This window comes from Neocloeon triangulifer, unplaced genomic scaffold (assembly GCF_031216515.1).
Source record: "Neocloeon triangulifer isolate White Clay Creek 2 clone unplaced genomic scaffold, ASM3121651v1 ptg000008l, whole genome shotgun sequence".
Taxonomy (NCBI): Eukaryota; Metazoa; Arthropoda; class Insecta; order Ephemeroptera; family Baetidae; genus Neocloeon; species Neocloeon triangulifer.
The window spans coordinates 4,083,474-4,103,681 of record NW_026775550.1 but is presented as its reverse complement, the minus strand read 5'-3'; the positions used below and the strand labels follow the sequence as shown (position 1 = coordinate 4,103,681).

General features: G+C 35.2%; 1 protein-coding gene across 7 annotated transcripts; it reads left to right on the top strand.

Moving 5' to 3' along the window:
- Positions 1–36: 36 nt before the first annotated feature.
- LOC132194605 (monocarboxylate transporter 9-like) lies at positions 37–19,138 on the top strand. Of its 7 annotated transcripts, none has more exons than XM_059615994.1 (8): positions 37–121; positions 14,559–14,819; positions 15,781–16,233; positions 16,781–17,263; positions 17,320–17,437; positions 17,496–17,723; positions 17,779–18,061; positions 18,145–19,138. In XM_059615994.1, exons 2-8 carry the CDS (start codon positions 14,662–14,664, stop codon positions 18,375–18,377), a joined length of 1,956 nt encoding a protein of 651 aa, XP_059471977.1. In that variant the 5' UTR covers positions 37–121; positions 14,559–14,661; the 3' UTR covers positions 18,378–19,138. The 7 variants fall into 7 exon arrangements, with proteins under 7 accessions (XP_059471977.1, XP_059471975.1, XP_059471979.1 ...); XM_059615992.1 differs by lacking the exon at positions 37–121 and adding an exon at positions 276–613; XM_059615991.1 differs by lacking the exon at positions 37–121 and adding an exon at positions 3,132–3,350.
- Positions 19,139–20,208: the final 1,070 nt, after the last annotated feature.

Below are 20,208 nucleotides of genomic sequence, written 5' to 3'. Positions count from 1 at the left end.
AGAAGTGGGCGTGGCTCTCACGGGGGCGTAGCGCGGGAACGTTCGAAGCTCCAATTTCCACACACTTTCGCACCCTGTCTCCAGGAAGATCCTCAGGAATCTGCACGGCGGCCACTGAAAGGTGAGTTTCGACCTGACCTGGGATTGACCTGAGTCGGTCAAGGACGCGTCGCGTTCGGCGAACGCACGCAGAAGGCCGTCCAAGGACGGGCGAGCGCGCGGGGGAGTTGCGCAGGTCCGGAGGCTGCGGAATCGACCTTAAAAATCGCAGCAACCCGAGCTGGCGAGAACAGTTCACGAGCAAAAGGCAGGCAGCTAGGGCTGGTGGTGCGCGAGATGTCGTTTCCACCTGGCGAAATTTTCGTTTGTTGATTTAGATTTGGCCAGTCAATTAGTTTCGGCCACTCGCGGGCTGTGATATTAGAGAGAATTTAAGGCCGCAATCTTGGTGGATCAAAATTCAGCAGCCCCTGCAGTTAGCTCGTCCGAACGTAAAAAAGTAAACAAAAGCGAACAAGAAGCGCAACACGCCCGAAGTCATGACAGACTGCGATTTGTCAAATGAGTCAAAGCAAATCGGCGACCATCCGACATGCGAGAGCACCTGATCGAGGTGAGTTTTGCAAATTGACAAAACTATTTATTGCAACATTATAGATGAAGAAAGAAAAAGTTGATTTTTGTTTTGATAAAACGTGATTAGTTTTTCTAGTCGGTTGCGATTAATACCGTTTAAGTACATCTTGTTATTGTCGGATTTGCCATTTTTGCAAACAGCAAACCGGATTGTTTATTTATTGCACTTGGCAAAAACATAATTGTAATGCAGGAATCGCAACTGAACTGTTTGCGGAACTTCCAATGATGGAAACGGAATTCTATTCGTGATTTACATGCCATTATGTACTGAATCGTCAGTATGAATTAAAAAACAAAGATCTACGAATAATTTCATACAGAATTAAGAAATATACCAATATGCTATTTTAAGGTCACATCAAACTTATGGCGGCTTTCAATATTTATTATTTTTACTGCTGTCAAAATTCAAGTGAAAGAAGTAATTTTTTCGTTAATTTATTTTAATCCATTGACAAACTAAAAGAAAGGAAAAGATAGGGAAATTATCAAAATAATGTATTTTTATGTTGCTTGTGGTAATTAAATTAAAATTATATCCTGTTGATAATTCAATAAAAATTAAAAAAATGCATGCAATACACAGGAAGGGATTATGGACTCTAGTTAATATAAAATTGAAAACTACAAAAGAGTCCATAAATTTTCCAAAAATGTAGAAAAAATTATGGAAATAAACACCTACAATTTAATTATCTAAACAAACTGACTTTTTAAAATTGTTATAAAATACTCTTTTTACTTAAAAAGATTAAGAGAAGTTCTTAGCTTGTATAAAAAATGAAAATATATGCCAATGAATATTCATTTCAACAAGTAAAAATTGAACACTTTTTTTGCCTTCGAATAGCGTATTTTGCGTCATTCAAGTGGGTCAAGTTCGGCAGAGAAAGAGCGCTCTGCTTTTATTCTTTGGAGCTTTTCTTCTTCTTCTTCTTCTCGGCAGCGATTGGGACGAAAGATTAGATATCGGTCAATGTCAGCCAACGCTCTCGGATCTTGAAGGTTGCCGACCGAAATTTTTCAATGCCGAACTCGCGTAATTTTGCATACAGCGCTGGAGATATAAATGATGTGTCTCGTTCATTTTTTTATGCGTCGCGAATCCTTGAGTCGGTGTTTACGATCGCACGTGGGTCAAACGCCGACTGCATTAATCATGGCAGCTGCGCCAGAGTCGCATTAGTGTTGCCAGGAAATTTATCTGCGACGACACAAGAAACAAACAACATTATTTCCTGATAATCTACAACGTTGTTAATGATTTATATCAAGTTTTTTTTTCTAAACAGATCAGATAACATTAAAATTTGTATTATAATGAATTCTTATTTGGAAGATAAACCACGTTTCTGTTGTTTAATCATAAATAGTTTTTTTAGTCGACAAGAAAAGTGAATTAAATACTCATGAAAAAACCCAGATTGCAGACAAAAATTGTTTAAAAAAAGTTATTTGTCTCAATTGAAAATTATTCCTTAACTTGTTAATTTTGTAATGATTTAAGTAAGCTCGAATATCAGATTGAGTCTTAAATTCTCAAATTAATTAAAAATCCAGTGAAAGTAATTAATTTAAACCTTGGTAAATTTATTTATTATAAAACGTTCAAATCAAGTTTTTCCAAGTAAAATAAAATTCAGTTACAACGCTTAAAAATATTTATTAATTAATTTTCAATATTAATTGTTATTTAAACAGTTAAAACCTGGAAGAATAAAAATCAATTTTGACAAAAACGTTCTTTTTTCAAATACATAAAACTTTGCCAATTGGACTCCAACTCGAACAAGTTTTTGCAGTTCGACTCAATTCTAAAAGTTCATTTCCTTGATTATTCCAATAACTTACTTATTAAATTATTAAGAAAAATTATAAATTTTTGTAATAACTTTTTTCTTTTCTTTCAATTTTTATTTTATTTTAATTAAATTGAGACGTTTTGTTGAGCAATTTAGAGTCACCTAAGTAAGTCTCGCAACGCGCTTGTCAATAAACTCGGTGCGGTGCAATGGGATCTGCTCTGGAGTGGCTGGAAGTTGCGAAACGCGGCATAAAATAAACTGATAAATTAAACCACGTACTTGAGAGCTCATCCCCGGGCGGGACTCACGCGCCGTCGACGTGCTGGCAGGACCTTGGCGAAGCGAATTTGCAAAAAATCAAACCTGAGAGAAAGTTTGCGACGAATTTACATTTATACGGATTTTTTTCAATCGGTCGAGACTAAATAGAACAAAGTCCGCGTGCCGAGATAAAAGTTACATAATAAGAGTCAAATTTCTCTATATCTCGCGGCTCGAATTTCAGTCGTGAGAGAATTAATTTTTTATTTGGTCATTTCTTTTTAATTGGGAATTTGAGACTCGTTGAAGTGGGAGGGGGGGGGGATTGTCCGTCCATTTGTCCATCTGATTGACTCCTGCAGAGGTCAAAAGCTGAGCTGGAAATTGAACTTTTTAATTCAGTGTCTGCAGCTCGGCCGCGTCTCACACACTCGCGTTCTCTTTTTCTCCTTCCATAATTTATGCTCGGGCGGAGGCACTGCCGAGAGCGTCGTCATTTGTGCCGCTGGAAATGCGTGATACGGAGCTGCCTTCCGATTAGTGACGCGGATTTTGCGACACACACGCTCATTATCAGCGAGTGCAGCCGTCAGTGCCTTACATACAGCGAAAATGGAATGGACCACTTGACGCCGCAATGACCCTGTAAGTGTGAATTTGATCAGTTCTTAATCTAAAATCGTGTTTTTCGTTGGAAATCTTGTTTTTTGATTCTCTGTATTTTCATTGAAGAAGTTGTAGATTTTATTGACAGTTGATTTTTCAGTTATATCAATTGAATAGTGTTGGGTAATTTACTAATATTGACTAATGATTGACTCCAATTATTCATTATTATTGATAATGGATGCATTTTCAAATTATTTATTCAAATTCGTATTGAATTGAGAAAAGATTCAAAATTTAAACAAATTAATTAATTGCTCCTCTTCTAATTACAATGATTTATTTATAATAATTTACAATTTGAAGTTTAATTTTTACAGAACCAGTTTTAAAATTTGTAAAAAATTTGCAATATTAAATATGAATTGCATTCGATCGTCATTAATACCAGTCTCAACTAAATTAAACAAGGTGGCTTTCATGAAGATTGATCTCTAAATTTATAAATATTTTTTTATGTAGATGTTATTTCTATCCGTTTCCTTTGAGACGTATTAATTTTTTTTAAATGAAGTATTATTTAATGAAATTAAGCAAACCTTTTGGGCTTCATTTCCATGATCATCCCCTCGAGTGTCAACTTCTTCAAAGGAAATATTCTAATGAAGATTTAAATGATCAAAATTTTGGATAAAATTGCTGAATATTTCTCCAAATCAATCTTCATTATCACCCTAAATTGAGCTGAAACAAAACTTAAATATTTTGCTTGATTAAATGTTCATAAATGATAAATGTAAACAATAATTTTAGATTATTTTTTAAATTCATTGATAAACTGCTTTCTTTCTATTTCATTTCTTCCATTTTTGTGTGAGGAGAATTGAATATTTTTCAACCAATTTTTGATTTAGTTTTCGTTTCTTTATATCTATTTTTTACCAAACTACATTGCCTGCCCAGAATATATTGTACGCCATAATAATAATGAGCTCGATATAAAAGAAATTAGAGCTCATCTTAGAAATGCTCTCAAAAAAAGGAGCTTAAAATCAAAAGAAATCAGAAACATTTTAAAAATGTCTTTTCCAGCAGTGATATTTTATTTTCACACATAAATTCTATGGCAATTCATTTGACAGCCTCAACTTGAAAACAGTTTTCATGAACCAACAAAGGAAATAGTTATCTTATGTGCTCTGGTATGCGTCTGAGCATTGACTCAAATAATTAGATCAATTTTTATTCAAAATTCCCAACAATTTCAAAATTTAATTTCCTTGCCTATCTTGGACTTTCAAAATTTCATATATTTCTTGTAAGGCGAGGCAAATACAAATTTGTGCGTCATGAAAGATTTAAAATTATTATTTTTTATTTAAACTATGTAGGTTGACCTTTTTTAGAAAATTCGTGTCAAATAGTGGCAATTTCCGGTGATTTCTCAAATTATGAACTTGAAACCGGCCTCAAAAAATATATTTCCGCGCATAATATTTTCGCGCTTATGGTTTTTCCCCGTTTCGCTCTTGCGGTCAAGTTTCTTGCCGAGTCGCACATTCACGTCGAGTGAGACTTTGGTGTTGTGTTTGTAACTTTGCTCTGCTCCGAGTCATTCGAGTGGCCCCTTGAAAAAGTGGCAGGCGTCTCTGGTTCTCACACATAGAAGAAGAAGAAGAAGAATCGCGGAAAAGAGCTGCCCCGTGAGTGGAGCGGCCAAGGGAGGCGGAGATGAATGGCGTTGCCAGCCTTGAACTAGAAAACTAACCGCGCCACTTGAAAGCGAATTTATCGATTGCACACGAAAACTCTTCTTTGTGAAGTGAAAATCGCACCGTCGCGGCCGCCACCGGTTGGCGCCAGCAAAACAAGCGATGTGAGAAAAAAGCTCGTTTGCTTGTGCAAATTCAATTTTCCGATTCGTGAATTGCGATAATTGGAAGTAATTGATTGGTTCGTTAAAATTTATTCAGCAGCAAAGTCCTCGGAAACCCTTGTTTTATTAAATAGTTGATTCAAATGAGGCGCACAATGAGATTTTTTTTTCATTATTATTATTATTTTATTTATAATTTTCTCTCCATTCAGGTTCATTGAACATAAAAGTTGAAAATAAATTAAAAAGTGGAAATAAATCGAATATAAATTCAAAACTTTTTTCAACAAGTTCCCCAGAATGAAATAAGATCTTTATAAAAGTTTAGTTTTTATAACTTTTTTAATTAAAAGGTGAAATTACACAATTACAAGCAAATATAATTATGATTAAAAGTCAGTAAAAAAATTAAAAAATTAATTTAAAAAAAATAATTGAATTAAATCAAATGTAATATGGCTTATTATGCTTCAGAGTCATAATATAAATGTATATTATTTCATGAAACTTTAAACTAATTACTTGGTATAAAATTGTGCACACAACGGATCAAAATGCTAATTAAATTTGTCCTCTCCCTTCCTTCTTGGAAATTGTGCCGCAGCAATTTATCATGACAATATTCCGGGCGGCAAACTTTCGTCCGGCAACTCGTGTCCGACGCTAAAGGTGATTGATTGCGGCCCGAAACGCGCCTGATTGTCACAGCGCCAAATTTTGGCCAGGCCGAGTGTCCGAGCTGTGTGTGCAATTCGCAATAGCGGGCGCAGGCGCAAGAATTAGCATCGATCTCGAGAGGAATTCTCACGGAGCCGCGTAAACACAGAGGCAAACAAGCTGGAAAGCGAAACCGTGCCAGCTTTTGCATAACAAACGGATTGTTAGTCCAGAAATCTTGAATTTAATTGGTTCAAGCCATATTAATTTTCCAAATAAAATTCAAATTTTTTTGTAATTTAGTTTCTTTGAATTACTAAAAGTTCTATTAACTAAGCGCAAAATTATAGTCTGTCGGATAGAAAAAAAATTAAAATTTCAGATTTTTTTAAAATTTTTATTATATTTGATTTAAATATACATAATTCATGATGCTTTGAATATTGTATAAAGATAAAGGAAACAGATATCAAATTAAATTCTAATAAAAATCTTTAAAAAGGTTATATTTTGCAGTTTTGTTGGTAAACAGATGAAACATTTTGACACTTTAATTAAATTTAAGATTGAGAAGAGATCTCAAGCATGCAGGTGAAAGTTTAATTATTTTCAAGTTATTTCCTAACAGTTGTAATTGATTTAAAAATTAATTAAAACCGGCGCAAAGAAATGTATATAATTCAGTTATGTATTTAATTAATTTTGAAAACGACTCGTTTGTGAAATGTCCAGAATGCATTAATTTGCCATTAGTTTTTGCAAATAATAAAAACAGTCGATGACAATGCCACAGCCCCGTCCGCGCTGTGCAGAAAGTGGCACTCGAGCAGCTTTCTGCCCCAGTTCGAGCTGCACAGCTATTAGATTACGTTCGCTGTATCCCAGTTTGCAGCCCTCGCCCCGACACCCCGCGCCGACCTTTGACATACACGACGCGTGGTGTTTCGTAATTCGTGTCAAGCTCCCATTTTAGAAGAATGATATAATAATTTTTCGCCACAAATATTGTTTTTAAACGCCACAGGAGAAATTTCGACAGCCCATTATAGCGAGGAGTGTAGTTTTAATCTACACTGTAAATAAAACTTCTCGACTTTTTCCCATATGATCAATGTAAATTTTAGATGTCGACTGACCTATTGATTTTATTTTTCTACTTTAATTGAAACGTGATTTGCTGAAATTTTTAACACTTGATCGGGCCAATTTTGAGACAAAAAAAATATTTTAGAAAATTTCTAAGATTCAGTTCTCATAAATATAATTATTCGTATTTTGTCTCCTTGGAACTGAAATCTTCTAACCAATGAAAAGATAAATTACCATCGAAATATATCAGGCCAGTTTTTGGCCAAATCCTCCCCTCAACACCTCGAAGCAACAGTATCTCTGGTTTAATGGACAAATGTGTGCTTAGAGAGGAGATAAGCAGCGTTCCAATTAAACGTTTGGTTATAACACACAAAAGCAATTCAGCGTCGTCGGTGTTTATTTTTAGATAGGTCAATAATTAATTAATATACGAGAAGCGTTTTAGAATTCATCAAATAACCATTTTATCTCCAAGGCCAAAAGTCTTCTATTAGTCCGGCTTTTTCCTCCTTTGAACTTGGAATAAACAGATTCATCTTTCGATAAGATTACGCAACACGCGCGAAATCAGTTTTGTGAATTTTGTTCGCCTCTGGTATTGAACTCTGAAATTTGCAGTCCGTCGAATGTGTGGTGTGATGCGTCGCGACCTTGCATAATTCAAAAGACGAAGCAATCGTCTGCACACAAATCGCCGAGCCACATAACACAAGAAGCCTGATCGGTTTCATTTCTGTTGTTACGCATTTATTGTTTGCCAAGGGCGACTTTCTTGTCACATTTTAACAATTGCAAGTAGACACAGACATTGATGCGCAATTTACTTAAACAATTTATAATTTAGCTAAAATTTCGTCTTGTTTTTGTTTCAATTGTTTTAATTAAATCAAAATTTCCCCAACTGAAAATTAATAAATTTAATAATATTTAAAAACCATTCGGAATTTCAATATTTATAAAAATAAGTGATTTTTTTTGCTGAGCATCCTTGAAATTGCTTAAAGCGAACTTCTCCCCGAATTCATTTATATATTTCCCACCACCGTGTCTCTCTCTCACTCTCTCTCTCTCTCTCTCTCTCTCTCGGGGCCTGTAATACTCTTGGCATTACACAAATCCAATTTTCTGGTCGGCCCCCGCCATTGCTGCGCGTCGTCTCCGCGAGATTTCAATGTCATTGACTGACAATGTGCTTCATAATCGCGAGAAAACGGAGAAATCGCAGTCGCCGATAAGCAACGTTCGATCGTTGGACTCGTCCGAACCATTTTGATTTTCTTCTTGTCCGATGTGTCCTGCCTCCGTTCGGCCGAAAAAGTGTTAAATATAACAACAACGAAACAAACAGAGGCCGCCAGGGATGACGTTCATGTACGTACCACATTTTAACGCAGGCAGGGATCGGCGCCGCTTATGATTTGCCAGAGCCGCATTGCAGTCGCGCGCGCTCTTGGTCTTCTTTGCAAAGCCGCGTTTAACCACGGGTTTTTTTTAATTATTTGATTTCATTATAAAAATGGAAGGAAATTAAATTTGACATTTTGTTAAAGATATTTAAAGTTTAAACAATTTGCTAGCTCAGAAATTTAGTTTGAATTTGCCTTATTTTGTGAAATTTTAGTTTTCGGAAAATTGTTAAAACACAAAATTCCTTTTTTTTAAAATTAAATATATTGCACCGTATCAAAAAATTTGACAGAATTATTATAATAATTCTTGCTATAGTGTTGCTGCCGTTTTTTTCCTAACAAATTCCTTTCTATTCAAATAAATTGTTGTCAACAATTGAATGTTAACAATGTGATGTAACATTTTCAACAAATAAACAGCAATAATAAAAAAATTAACAAGTACCAACTTATTAAGAAATCACTCAAAAACTGAAAAATTGACCTTTAATTTGAAATCATTTTGAACCAAAACTCTCTTCATGAGAAAAATCAAATTTTTTTACTATGCAAAAAATTCAATTATTATTAAACAATTATTTTTTAATGTTTATACCTGCAGTAATTTTTAAATGTCTACAACATTGGCTAATTTTTTATAAATCTAGTTAATTAATAAGCAAAAACCCATGCAGGAAAAACCGCTGTCAATATAATCAGTAAATTCCTTTTTTTATTAATTCTTCAAATAAATTTATTTTTATGATTTTTATTGACTTATGAGGCGTCACCACGACGTAATTACTCATTGCGACGCGCGACATGGTACAAAACTAGTGAAAAAAGAGAGTAAAAAACAACAAAAATAATAAAATTCATCAATAAGTTGTTTAATCTTTTTATATTCTTTTTGCTCTCTTTTTATTTTTTTAACCGTTTTTAGGAACGTGATAAATTCAATGATAAAATAATACCTAGAATTTATACGTCCAATTTAAATATAAATTAGAATGAATTTAACTAACCTTAAAATAATCAAATTTGTGTCAAAACATTTTTTCCGAGGAAATTCAAATCATACATCGTCCAATACAGGCAATTTTCTTCTTGCGCCATCGCATGTGGATTTTCCAACGAGCTGCCGAATTAATTTCCATTTATGGAACGTCCTCTCGCGACCTTACCCTTGGCTGGCTTTCGTGAACACCGGACCAAAAATACACCGAATCGTCAGCGGAACAAGTGGCGTCGCTTATAGTTAGTGGCCTGTGTAAATATTTTATGGCTGCTCCCTCGATCTTGGCAATCGATTAAACGCCCCTTGAGCTAAGGCACCGCACAACTTCGCCGTCTCGTGCTTGAACACCTTTAGGCCTAAATTATTCTGAAAACTTTGAAAGTTGCTCTGCTTTTCATCAAGTTTGAATGCGAAAGCCAGAAGCGGAAAATCTTCCCAGGGAAATTAAAAATGCTTGATTGTTCGTCAGGCCAATATTCTCAAAACGAGGGCGTTATTCAAACCAAACTTTTAATTTTTTAGGTTTTAATCGATTGACATTAATTGAATTTTTCTTGTCTTCTCCCAAGACTTTGTTAAATGTCAAGGTCAATTTTCGGTAACCTCTGATGAACGAGCCAGATTTAGAAATTGATCGGCCTTGTAAGAAAACATTTTGCCTGATTTAGCTCTTACAATTTTCACCTGTCTTCAACTATTCAAAGAAAAAAATAGTGCCTGTTTGTTGTAATGTTAAAAAATTCCATGTTATCATGTAATATTTATAATAATTAAAGCAGCTCTGGAATGAATTTTCAATTAGAACCTGTTCGAGTAACCTTGCAAAAATATTTTTAACTAAAAACATGAATTTAAAATACTAGTACGATTGTAACTATTTTTTATAATTATAAGAAAAACATATATTTCTTTTGTTAATTTTGAAATATTTGTTTATTTGCTGTAATTTTAACATTTTGAGTCTTTTTATATTAACTTTTGGTGCCTTCAATTTTTAATTTTCAGATCTATTGAACATAATAACAATCTTGCCGAGGTTTAAAAAATTAAGAAAATTTGTTTTTTGAAATCTTAATTATATTCCGAGTTTTCCTTTTGGTTTTCTTTGTTAATATTAAATTTAGATTTTGATTTTTTCAATTTAAATTATGACAGAGTTTTTTGATAAGAAAGAAATAATGTTGATGGACTGAATAATTAAGCAGTTTTCAAGAATTACAAGGTTTAATTAAAATTTTATTCTTCCGTTATTTTTATTTTGATATCAAAATAGATGAATCCCCGATTTCATTGAAACGTTCAAAAAGATATTAAAACACGAGAGCCTTTGGCGCAAAAGATTAAACGGCGCGCCCGGCGGCAACGCCACAATTTATATTATTTTCCATCCCCTTGACCCAGTTTGCCGTCCGATTTGAAAGAAGAGCTTTGGCTTTTTTTGAAAAGCCGCGCTGCATTTTTTATCGCCCTGCACTCATCAAAATGCATGTGCACGAAAAGCGGGTCACACGAGCGCGCAGCGATAATCTGTTGGGGGAAAAAAAATTGCATCCGCCAAAAGCAGGGCCCGAGAATCGACTCGTCTCTTTTCGCCAGATGCAAAACGGTTGCATTTCGCCAAGTGCCTCTCCTGCACTCAAGGACATACTCGTCGGTCGGTTTGCTCAAATTAAACATTAAACTCAACAGGCTGCCTCTCGTTTGTGGGGCTCTTTGAGCCGAGACGCTTTTTAATTAGCTTCTTTCAAGTGGCGCCTGACGAATCTTTTGCGACCCAAAGTCGAGACAAATTCTTTCATCTATTCAAATTTTTATTCGAAATTTCATTTGAATTTAATCACTTTTGGTTTCCTTAAATTTTAATTTTTTCGGCTTACATTTGCTATTTTTCTAAACAAAATTAATTCCAAAAACAATTTTAAAAATAACTTGGAGCATTTTAGTTGATGTGTAAAATAGAAAATAATCACCTAAAATATTTTGCCATAGACTAAAATGCACGTTTCCATCAGAGCAAATTTAATCGATCTAAGTATTTGATAGAAATTTAATGTGAGATCCAAAAACTGAGCGGGAACGGGGAGAACCAGTGTTTCAAAAATATAATATAATTAAATGCTTAAAATTCTAATTTTTAGTTTGTAATTTAATTTTGTTTGTTTATTCCCCATGCAAATTTAAAAAAATTACAATGGATAAAAAAGCAAATGGATAAAAAGTAAATATTTTTTGGAATTAAAATTATTTGTCTAAAATTAAATTTTTATTTCAGCAGACAAAAATTCGTTTAAAAATTTCAATCGCCATTTTTTCTAATTAACCATCAAACTTTTTATATATTTATTCATAATAATTTTATATTCCCGTTCTTAAATAATGATTTGTATCTTGTGTGTTTGTCATTTTAAAAATTCTCCAGAGAGAATAACAAGTTGTCTGTCAAATATTGATCGTAAGTCGCCGTTTGTGTTCACAACGATTGCCCGACGTTAACAGTTTTATACAAGATGCCATAATCTCACTCTACAGTTGCGTCAAAGCAGGTTTTGTAGGTTTTCGAAGGCGACAAAACTCGTTCGTAACAATCTCATCAAGCCGCCGATATCGATTGCCATCGAAACGACGATTTCCTTCCGTGCAAAGCAAATAAATATTACGGGTGTGATTTATTTTACGGGCTTCGGACGCATCAATCTCGTCAGATTAATGGCTTTTTCAATCCGCTCACAGAAAAAAAAGAAACATTGCGCAGTAAAATGGATTCCGATTGTGAGAGAGAGAGAGAAAAGTCCATCCCCTTGAATTATTACTCAACGCATCCCGTTTGGCACGCAAGTGGCGCGGGTTGCATAATCACACTTACACGCTCACCGTTGGGAAACTGCCGCTCTGTTATAAAACGGGGTATTATTCACCAATTAGCAACGGACCCAAATAGAAAATAAATAAATTCAGGTATTGTAAGAATTGCGATGTTTAATAATTTAACTTTTATTATTTTTGTGTTCGCAATATCAAATTTAGCAATAAGGGCTAAAAAAGAGTTTTTAAATCGTTTGAATTTAAAAAAAAAAAAAACGAACAATTAAAAAAAAATTCAAAAACTTTATTTTTATCACTTATATTTCACCTTTATTTCTTGTTCAAGCATTAGTGGATTAAAAAAAATGGATTCGGTTTTTAAAGTTTCGTAATGGGAAGAATTGAAACATTTGGAAAATGTACAAGTGATTGTTTTATTTGATTTCCATTTATATTTTTTGCCAGTAAATTGGAATTGAAATTTGCCTTTGAGACGAGAGCAAATAGCAATAAATAATCACAGGTAATTGGATTTTGGTTTGACTTTGAAGGCGAGTCGTAAGAGGGAGGCGCTGTGACGTTGCTATTGTTTCAATTGGCGCTGTTCGAAAATAGCCCCTGGATCGAGTCAAGAGCGACCAGTTCAATGTTATGCCGTCGTGCAATAAAAAGGCTCCTTCGCCCAGATGCTATTTATGTGAATCGGTTCATGTGCGCCGAGAGTTTCAGCCCAATTTTCTCTCTCTCTTTCTCGCGGGGTCAATTCCAGAGCTGAAATTCCGCCGTCACAGAGAGCGCACAGCTATTTTTAGTTTGTTTTCATCCGAGTCAGCTGGCGTGCGTTTGTGCCTTTTGATTTCACCATTTTTTCGCGACCCTCCAAACGTCCGGCTGACATTTGATTGTGCGAGCGTCTGATGCGAGAACGCCGAGCGGTGAAAACTTTGCTGGGCCGTCCAAACCTCGATCACAACGCCCGTCGAAAACGAATTTACTTTGGGCAGGTCGGCCAGGTAGGTCGAATTGCGTCCAGTCCCAAAATTCCTCGCGAGGCTAACATTACGAAAATATCCGCCAAGAAAATAAATTATTCTACTTCTCTTTATGAATATCCAATTATTTTCAAACAATGAACTTTTATATTTTGTTGATATTTTTTTTTTTCGGACATTTTTATAATTTTAAGGGTAATTGCTGAAAAACACAGACAAAGAGACACCATTCCAATTTTTAAGTAGGCTGTGAAGGTGGTAAAGAGGCCTCGCTTGTTAAATTTTTAAGTCAAAATATTGCGAATTTTTACGGGAAATTTGATTTTTCCAAAATCAAATAATTCATCCACATCTTTGCTACTATTTAGAATATTGATATGCTCTCTTCTCTACCAAACGTAACTTTTTACGCCAGACAACTTTTCTATTGACAATTTTGCGTAGGTCGAAGGTCAAGGTCATTAAATTGCAAATTTCACTTTTAATCGCAATTTTCACAAAGATTCACGCCTCAGACGATTTTTGAGGTATAGAAAAGAATGTGGCCTTAAGTGTGTAGAACAACATACTAAAATTACAAAATGGTATTATTTGTAGTTTTGGAGATAATTTTAATTGAATATTTAAAAACATTGAAAAATCGCTTTCCCGCCGTAGGAAATAATTTTCAAACAGCGATAACTCTGTTTTTATTAGCGATACGTCAAAAGTTGAAACTACAAAAAATGTTTCAAATCACTTTTCCTATCGAACCATGTATTGGTCATCCAGGTCAGGTCACTTAAGGTTATTGACCTCGTGACCCTTGACCTTATAAAAGGGTCTCCTAACAAATTATGTCGATTATACAATAATTTTATAAGGTTCTTTGAATAAAATTTATAAATGCCCTTTTATTTATAATTTATTTGAGAATTATTGTGTTAAAATTAAAATAATTAATAATTGTAATCGTTCAATAATTCAATTATGATTTTTTTTAAACATATAAATTTCAGAAATAAGACTAATATAATTTCGTAAATAAATATTAATCTTGACAAATTGTTGGTTAAATTTAAATTTATTTTTTTACTAAGAAAACTCCGCCCTTTAAGTGATGTTTTTTGATGACATAATTTTTCCAATTTGTACACAATTTTACGTCAGTAGCGCATCAAAAAATCGATGATCAAGAATATAATCAGGTTGGCCGCTGACCACTTAATTCAATTCAAAAAGTGTTGGGAACACGCACGAAACACTTTTTATTATACATTTTTATAATATTTTATCTTATCTCTTTGGCTTTTAAGGGCATTTTCTTGTTACCGCACTCGACAAGTACGAAACGCCGCTACACGTGTTAGCATCATCATCTCGAGTTTCTTATCTCTGTGTATTTTTTGCTCTGGATTTAATGGTGCCCGTTTTTGTCGACAGCGCGGTGCCCTTGGCCAACCCGCCCGATGTTGACGACCCTGCCAGCAACAAGGCCCGGCCGCCCGCGCCGCTGAGCGTGCCCCATGTGGCGTCCTCGCCCTCGATGCACCCCAACAACAAACGCGCGACCTGGCGGGACGACTTCTTCGACGACGACGACGCCAACCCGCCCTCGGCGCCCAACAACAGCGGCAGCAGCAGCAGCTCCTCCACCAGCAGCTCACTCGATGAAGCGGCCGCCCCTCCTGATGGCGGATGGGGGTACATTTTTCCCTTCAAATACGACAAAATTACAAAATTCAATTATAAACTGCTATTATATTAATCAAATTTAATACTAAATTTTGAGAACGCAGAGAAAACTAGCTTATAAAAATGACTGGCAGTTTTTTTTTAATTCTTACTGAAAATATTATTGATTTTTTTTTTTAATAATTATCATCACAATTTTTAATTCAATTTACATCTAAAATTATCGTAGGAATAAAAACTTATTGTCAATATTATTTATTTATTCATCCAAAATAATATTATTGCCTTTTGTTACTCTTTTAACTTCAATTTTTTTTTGTACGAATTAAATAACATTTTGGAATAATAATTAGAAGAAGCCAAAAATTATTCTAAAGTTTATGAATTATTAAATTTTTTTATCTTTTAGTATCAGGTAAATTCAGGAAGTTTGGAAATTAATAGACCTTTTTAAATTGGTACTAAAACCAAGCCAATTAAACATTTGAAAATAATCAAGAAATATAACTTAAATTTTACCAAAATTTTTATTTTAAATAAAAAAACCATTTAATAAAAATACAATCAATTTAATATTTAAATTTTTATTTCTTTTGTAAGTTTGATAATAATTAGAGCAGCTAAAATTATAAATTATTTAAAATATAAAGTCAACTAATTTATCAATTTTGAATAACTAAAGTAATTTCACCGATATGTAATAATAGGTATCGTTAGATAAAAAAGTAATACATTATGTATTATAATTTATTCTAGTTATTAGATCAGATGAATATATTAAAAAATAAAATTAATAAAATTGTGAACATTCTTACATACAAAAAATAGCATAATTTATGCTAGTTATTAATACAATTATTAATTAAAAAAAGACAAATTTGTTAACTATAAAAATTAACAATTAAACATTTGAAAATAATAAAATAAAAATTGGTTTATTTTACATTAATTAAAATTGTTTTCCTTCCAGATGGGTTGTGGTGGCGGCGTCGTTCATGGTCAACCTGATCGCCGACGGCATCACCCTCTCCTTTGGCGTCATCTACCTGGACTTCTTGGACAAGTTCGATGCCGGCAAGGGCAGCACCATGTGGATCGGCTCGTTGTTCATGGCGATGCCTCTGCTGTGCGGCCCGATCGCCTCGTTTGCCACCGACCGCTACGGCTGCCGCAAAGTCACCATGTTTGGCGCCGTCTTGGCCGCCGCTGGCTTTGTGCTCAGTTCGCAGTGCAACTCGATGCTGCTGCTGCTAGTCACCTTCGGCATCGCCGGCTTCGGCCTGGCGCTCTGCTACGTTGCCGCCGTCGTCATCGTCGCCTACTGGTTTGAGCGGAGACGATCCCTGGCCACCGGGATCTCCCAGTGCGGCAGCGGCATTGGCACTTTTATTTTTGCGCCGCTCACACAGTTTCTTCTGTCAAAGTGAGCACTCAATAATGATTCATGCATTTCTGATTTATTTAAAACAATTTTGTCTATTTTCATAATTCTGGCAAAAAAGAATTCTGCGGTGATGAATTTTTTATATCCAACCCATTCATTATGATATGAGAAGGTTGATGGTTTATTTTTCCAATTAATGCAAACCATTAATTAATTAAAAATCATTATTTAGGCAAATATTTTAGCAACATTTCCTTGAAAATATGTATTAATTTGGGATTCACAGATTGATTTCATTTTGGAATCATAGAAGAGACTTTTCAAGATTAATTTTATTAAGTTTTTCTGATCAATTTATTTATTTTTGTATTTCATATTTTAAATTTACTATGTATTGCTTTTTTCCGCTTGGATTCTGTATAAGAAGAAGAAATTTAAGTAACTTATTTCATAATAAACTAGAATGGTGGATTTTATTAAATTTTTGGTTGATTCCTATATCTGATGAGAATCATTATTCAAATGCCAACTAATAATTAATTTGAATCTTCACAAACCATTTATAAATATGACTATTTTTTTTTAGGTATGGCTGGCAAGGAACATCTTTCATCTTGGCCGGCTGCTTCCTCAACCTGGCAGTCTGCGGCGCCCTGATGCGCGACGTCCGGCCGCAGAGCAGGCAACGAAAACGCCTCTCGAGCGAGACAGAAAAATCGACAGCGCCGCCGGCAGAGCTTCCGAATCCGGACGAACTTCGGCAACTCCTGGAAAACGGCGGAGAGGAAGCGAACCGCCTGTGCAGCTCTCTGGTGGCCCTGCCGACCTTTGTCAAGAGCGGCGAAAAAGTCCCGCTGGAGGCGCTGCAGCGATTGGCCGCCCAGAGGCCAATGTACGACGTGCTCGTGCAAAACTACCCTGGCCTGCTCATGTCCCACAGTATGAGTGCCGGCGGCAGCAAAGAAGACACGGCTCTCGCCATTCCCGAAAACACTCTTGCCCCTCCGCAGAATTCGCACCATCCGAGAAAACTGCACTCGGCCTTTCTCAAAGACCTAAGAGTTCACAGGTATTTATTCCATCTAAAATCGTGGGTGGTTGATTAATTTTTTGAAAAATTCCAAGGCATTCGCTAACATACCGAGGAGCAATGTTGAACATCAATCGCTACCGCTTGAGAGCTTCGTCCTGTCCGGACATTTATCGCAACTCAATGACCACAATTGATGAAGAAAAAGACACGGTTTGATACTATTTTTATTTATTTAAGATTTTGAATACTTATTCTTTTGTCTCTTCAGTGGTACTCGGGCCTAGCTGAAATCAAGAGTGTGATGCTGGACATACTGGACTTCTCGTACTTCACAGATCTTCGCTTCACGCTCTTCACCCTTTCGAACTTTCTCCTCTACTTGTGGTATGATGTGCCTTATGTCTACCTGGCCGACTACGCCAAAGAGTTGGGCTTCGCGGAAAACAAAGCTTCGATGTTGATCAGCGTCATTGGCTTGTTAAACATGGTCGGAGAGGTAAACCGAGTTGCTTAATTTATTAGCCCAGTTTGCAATGAAAACTTTTGTACAGATTGTGCTTGGCTGGGTCGGAGACAAAACGTGGATCAGTGCGAACCACGTGTACGCCATCTGCATGGTCATCTGTGGCGCCGCCACTGCGTTGATTCCACTTTTCACCGATTACAACATCATTGCTGTGATTGCGGGCGTGTTTGGCCTGTTCATTGGTGCCAATTACTCGCTTACATCAATTATTGTGGTTGAGCTGATCACACTGGACAAGTTCACGAATGGTTACGGACTTCTGCTGCTCATCCAGGGCATTGCCAATCTTGTAGGCCCACCATTAGCCGGTGAGGTTCTAAAACCTATTTTTTTTTATAATGTATTCTAAATTAAATAATTAATAACTAACGTATTTTAAATTTTGATTCAGGTTGGATATATGACATAACCGGAAACTACGACCTCTCATTCTACCTAGGCGGCTTCTTTATTGCCGTCTCTGGAGTTCTCCTCATGATTTTGCCCTTCGTCGAGACAGTCAAGAACCACAAAAGCAAAAGCCGCAAAGAGAAGAAGACGGTGATGCAGGTCAACGGCAAGAAACCAACTCAAATCATCACTCCGACCACCGAGAAGGAAGCTATGAAAGCCGCCAACGTTTGAAGTTTTAAATTTTCTGATGGGGAAGAATCTCTCTCGTCGCCTCGTCCGGGGCGTAGCATTTTTCCAGCTTTCCTTGCTTAATTTTTGTAGCTCAAAGGTGAAACTCAAGGAAAGCAGTTGTTTGTTTGCTCTCAAGTGATTTGGGCTTTAAGCGCACTGAGAAGAGATTTTCTGTGTCGACCCGAGAGAGGGATTTCATGAATGATCTCAAATATATGCGCGCAGGCATCATGCAATATTAATTCACAATCTTCCGCCTGCCATTTTCGATATGCTTGAAAGCAACTTGTTGTTGCTGGACGAGTCAAGTTTCACTGGAAATACGAAAGCTCGGTCAAGTCTGTCTGGCTCTTTCTAATCAAAGTCATTCTCGAGGGATGGGCGTCGCACCAAAAGTTGCCACTGCCGCTGTGATCGAAACCATTCTGAATTGCAGACAGCATGGTCATGTCAAGGGAAAAATAATTCTGCTAGACTTCAGTCAATAAAAGACTAGAAGAGAAGACACTTACATTGGATGTATATTGTGTTCCTATTTATATAATAATTATACTTTTTGCCATTTGTACGACCAACACTAATTTTTCTTTGCGAAAAGGGCTGTTTCAATGGGCTATATTATTAATTTGCAACTACGTACGATATGATTGCCTGTAGATGCCTTAACTTTGATTTCTGCAATTCAACTGGAAAAATTAGAAGAGAAAAAATGTATACTGTGTAATTCTGAAGGGGTAATAAAACCTACAAGCTCATAACAATCGACACAGTTTGAACACCAAAATTAATTCATGTGTGAACATGGGTGAATTTTTTGAAGAATGGATGAGTTACGTAATATAAAAAAATATTATCTCATTATAGTTGAAGGTAAAAGTCTGATAATCTCTATAGTTGTACATATAAACATGAATTGATGCAACTTGATGTATTTTTAGCTGGCTTGACGCAGCAGCAATAATTTGTCCTCCTTTTCAATTTACTACAAATATTAATAAATTTATGCGTTTAAGCGTATCAGGATAACAATTAATTTTCCTGCGACGGGAATATGCAAAGAAACTATACTGAAGGCCAAGCAAATTGTGCGCATTCAATTTTGTTCATACAAAAATTACAATCTTAAATAATTTAACATTGTTAACATAATTAAATCTTTTTGATGCATTGCACATTGTAGGAAAAAAGTGAAAAAAATATGCATAGGCAGCAGTCAATCGGATCAGTACAAGTTGATGAATTCAAATAATGCAAGTGACGTGTACAAAGGACATTGCTTTTGGCACTTTTATTAGCGAATGCACGCCAAACACACACTATAGTTTTTGAGGTACCTCTTTTATTAGTTAATTTTTTGTCCCTCAGCACTACACTCAAAACGTGAACATAAAGATGAACAGATGCTGTTTAAGAATTAAAAAAAAATCAAATCATTATAATAATATTATATTATTATGTATAAATGAATCTGTGATTGAAATTTGAAAAATATTGCTAAGTATAAGATATATTTGCCTCTATAAAACAAAAGGTCTTAAAATAAAATGTGGAATTTTTTAAATTTGGATGTTGTGAGAAATTCATGGTTTATGGCGAATGGAGAAGTTTACTTTGTGATGACAGCATCGCGCATCACAACAATTTATTACATGGATCGAACACATTGATTGTTGTTTCAGCCTTTTAAGCAACTTCACATTAGCATATTCAAATTAAGTCTTTACAACATTAAATGATTAAAATTTCCAATGTTCTTCCAACAATAGAAAAAATCCGTTTCTATTTGTTGTGAAGACTTAATTTGATTTTGTCTCAATCAGAAAGCTCGGCA

Excerpts from the sequence above, each read along its gene's own strand:
- LOC132194605 (XM_059615990.1), top strand. Across the intron at positions 17,438-17,495 it reads TTGATGAAGAAAAAGACACG|TGGTACTCGGGCCTAGCTGA; the intron begins GTTTGATACTAT and ends TTGTCTCTTCAG. Across the intron at positions 18,062-18,144 it reads TGTAGGCCCACCATTAGCCG|GTTGGATATATGACATAACC; the intron begins GTGAGGTTCTAA and ends ATTTTGATTCAG.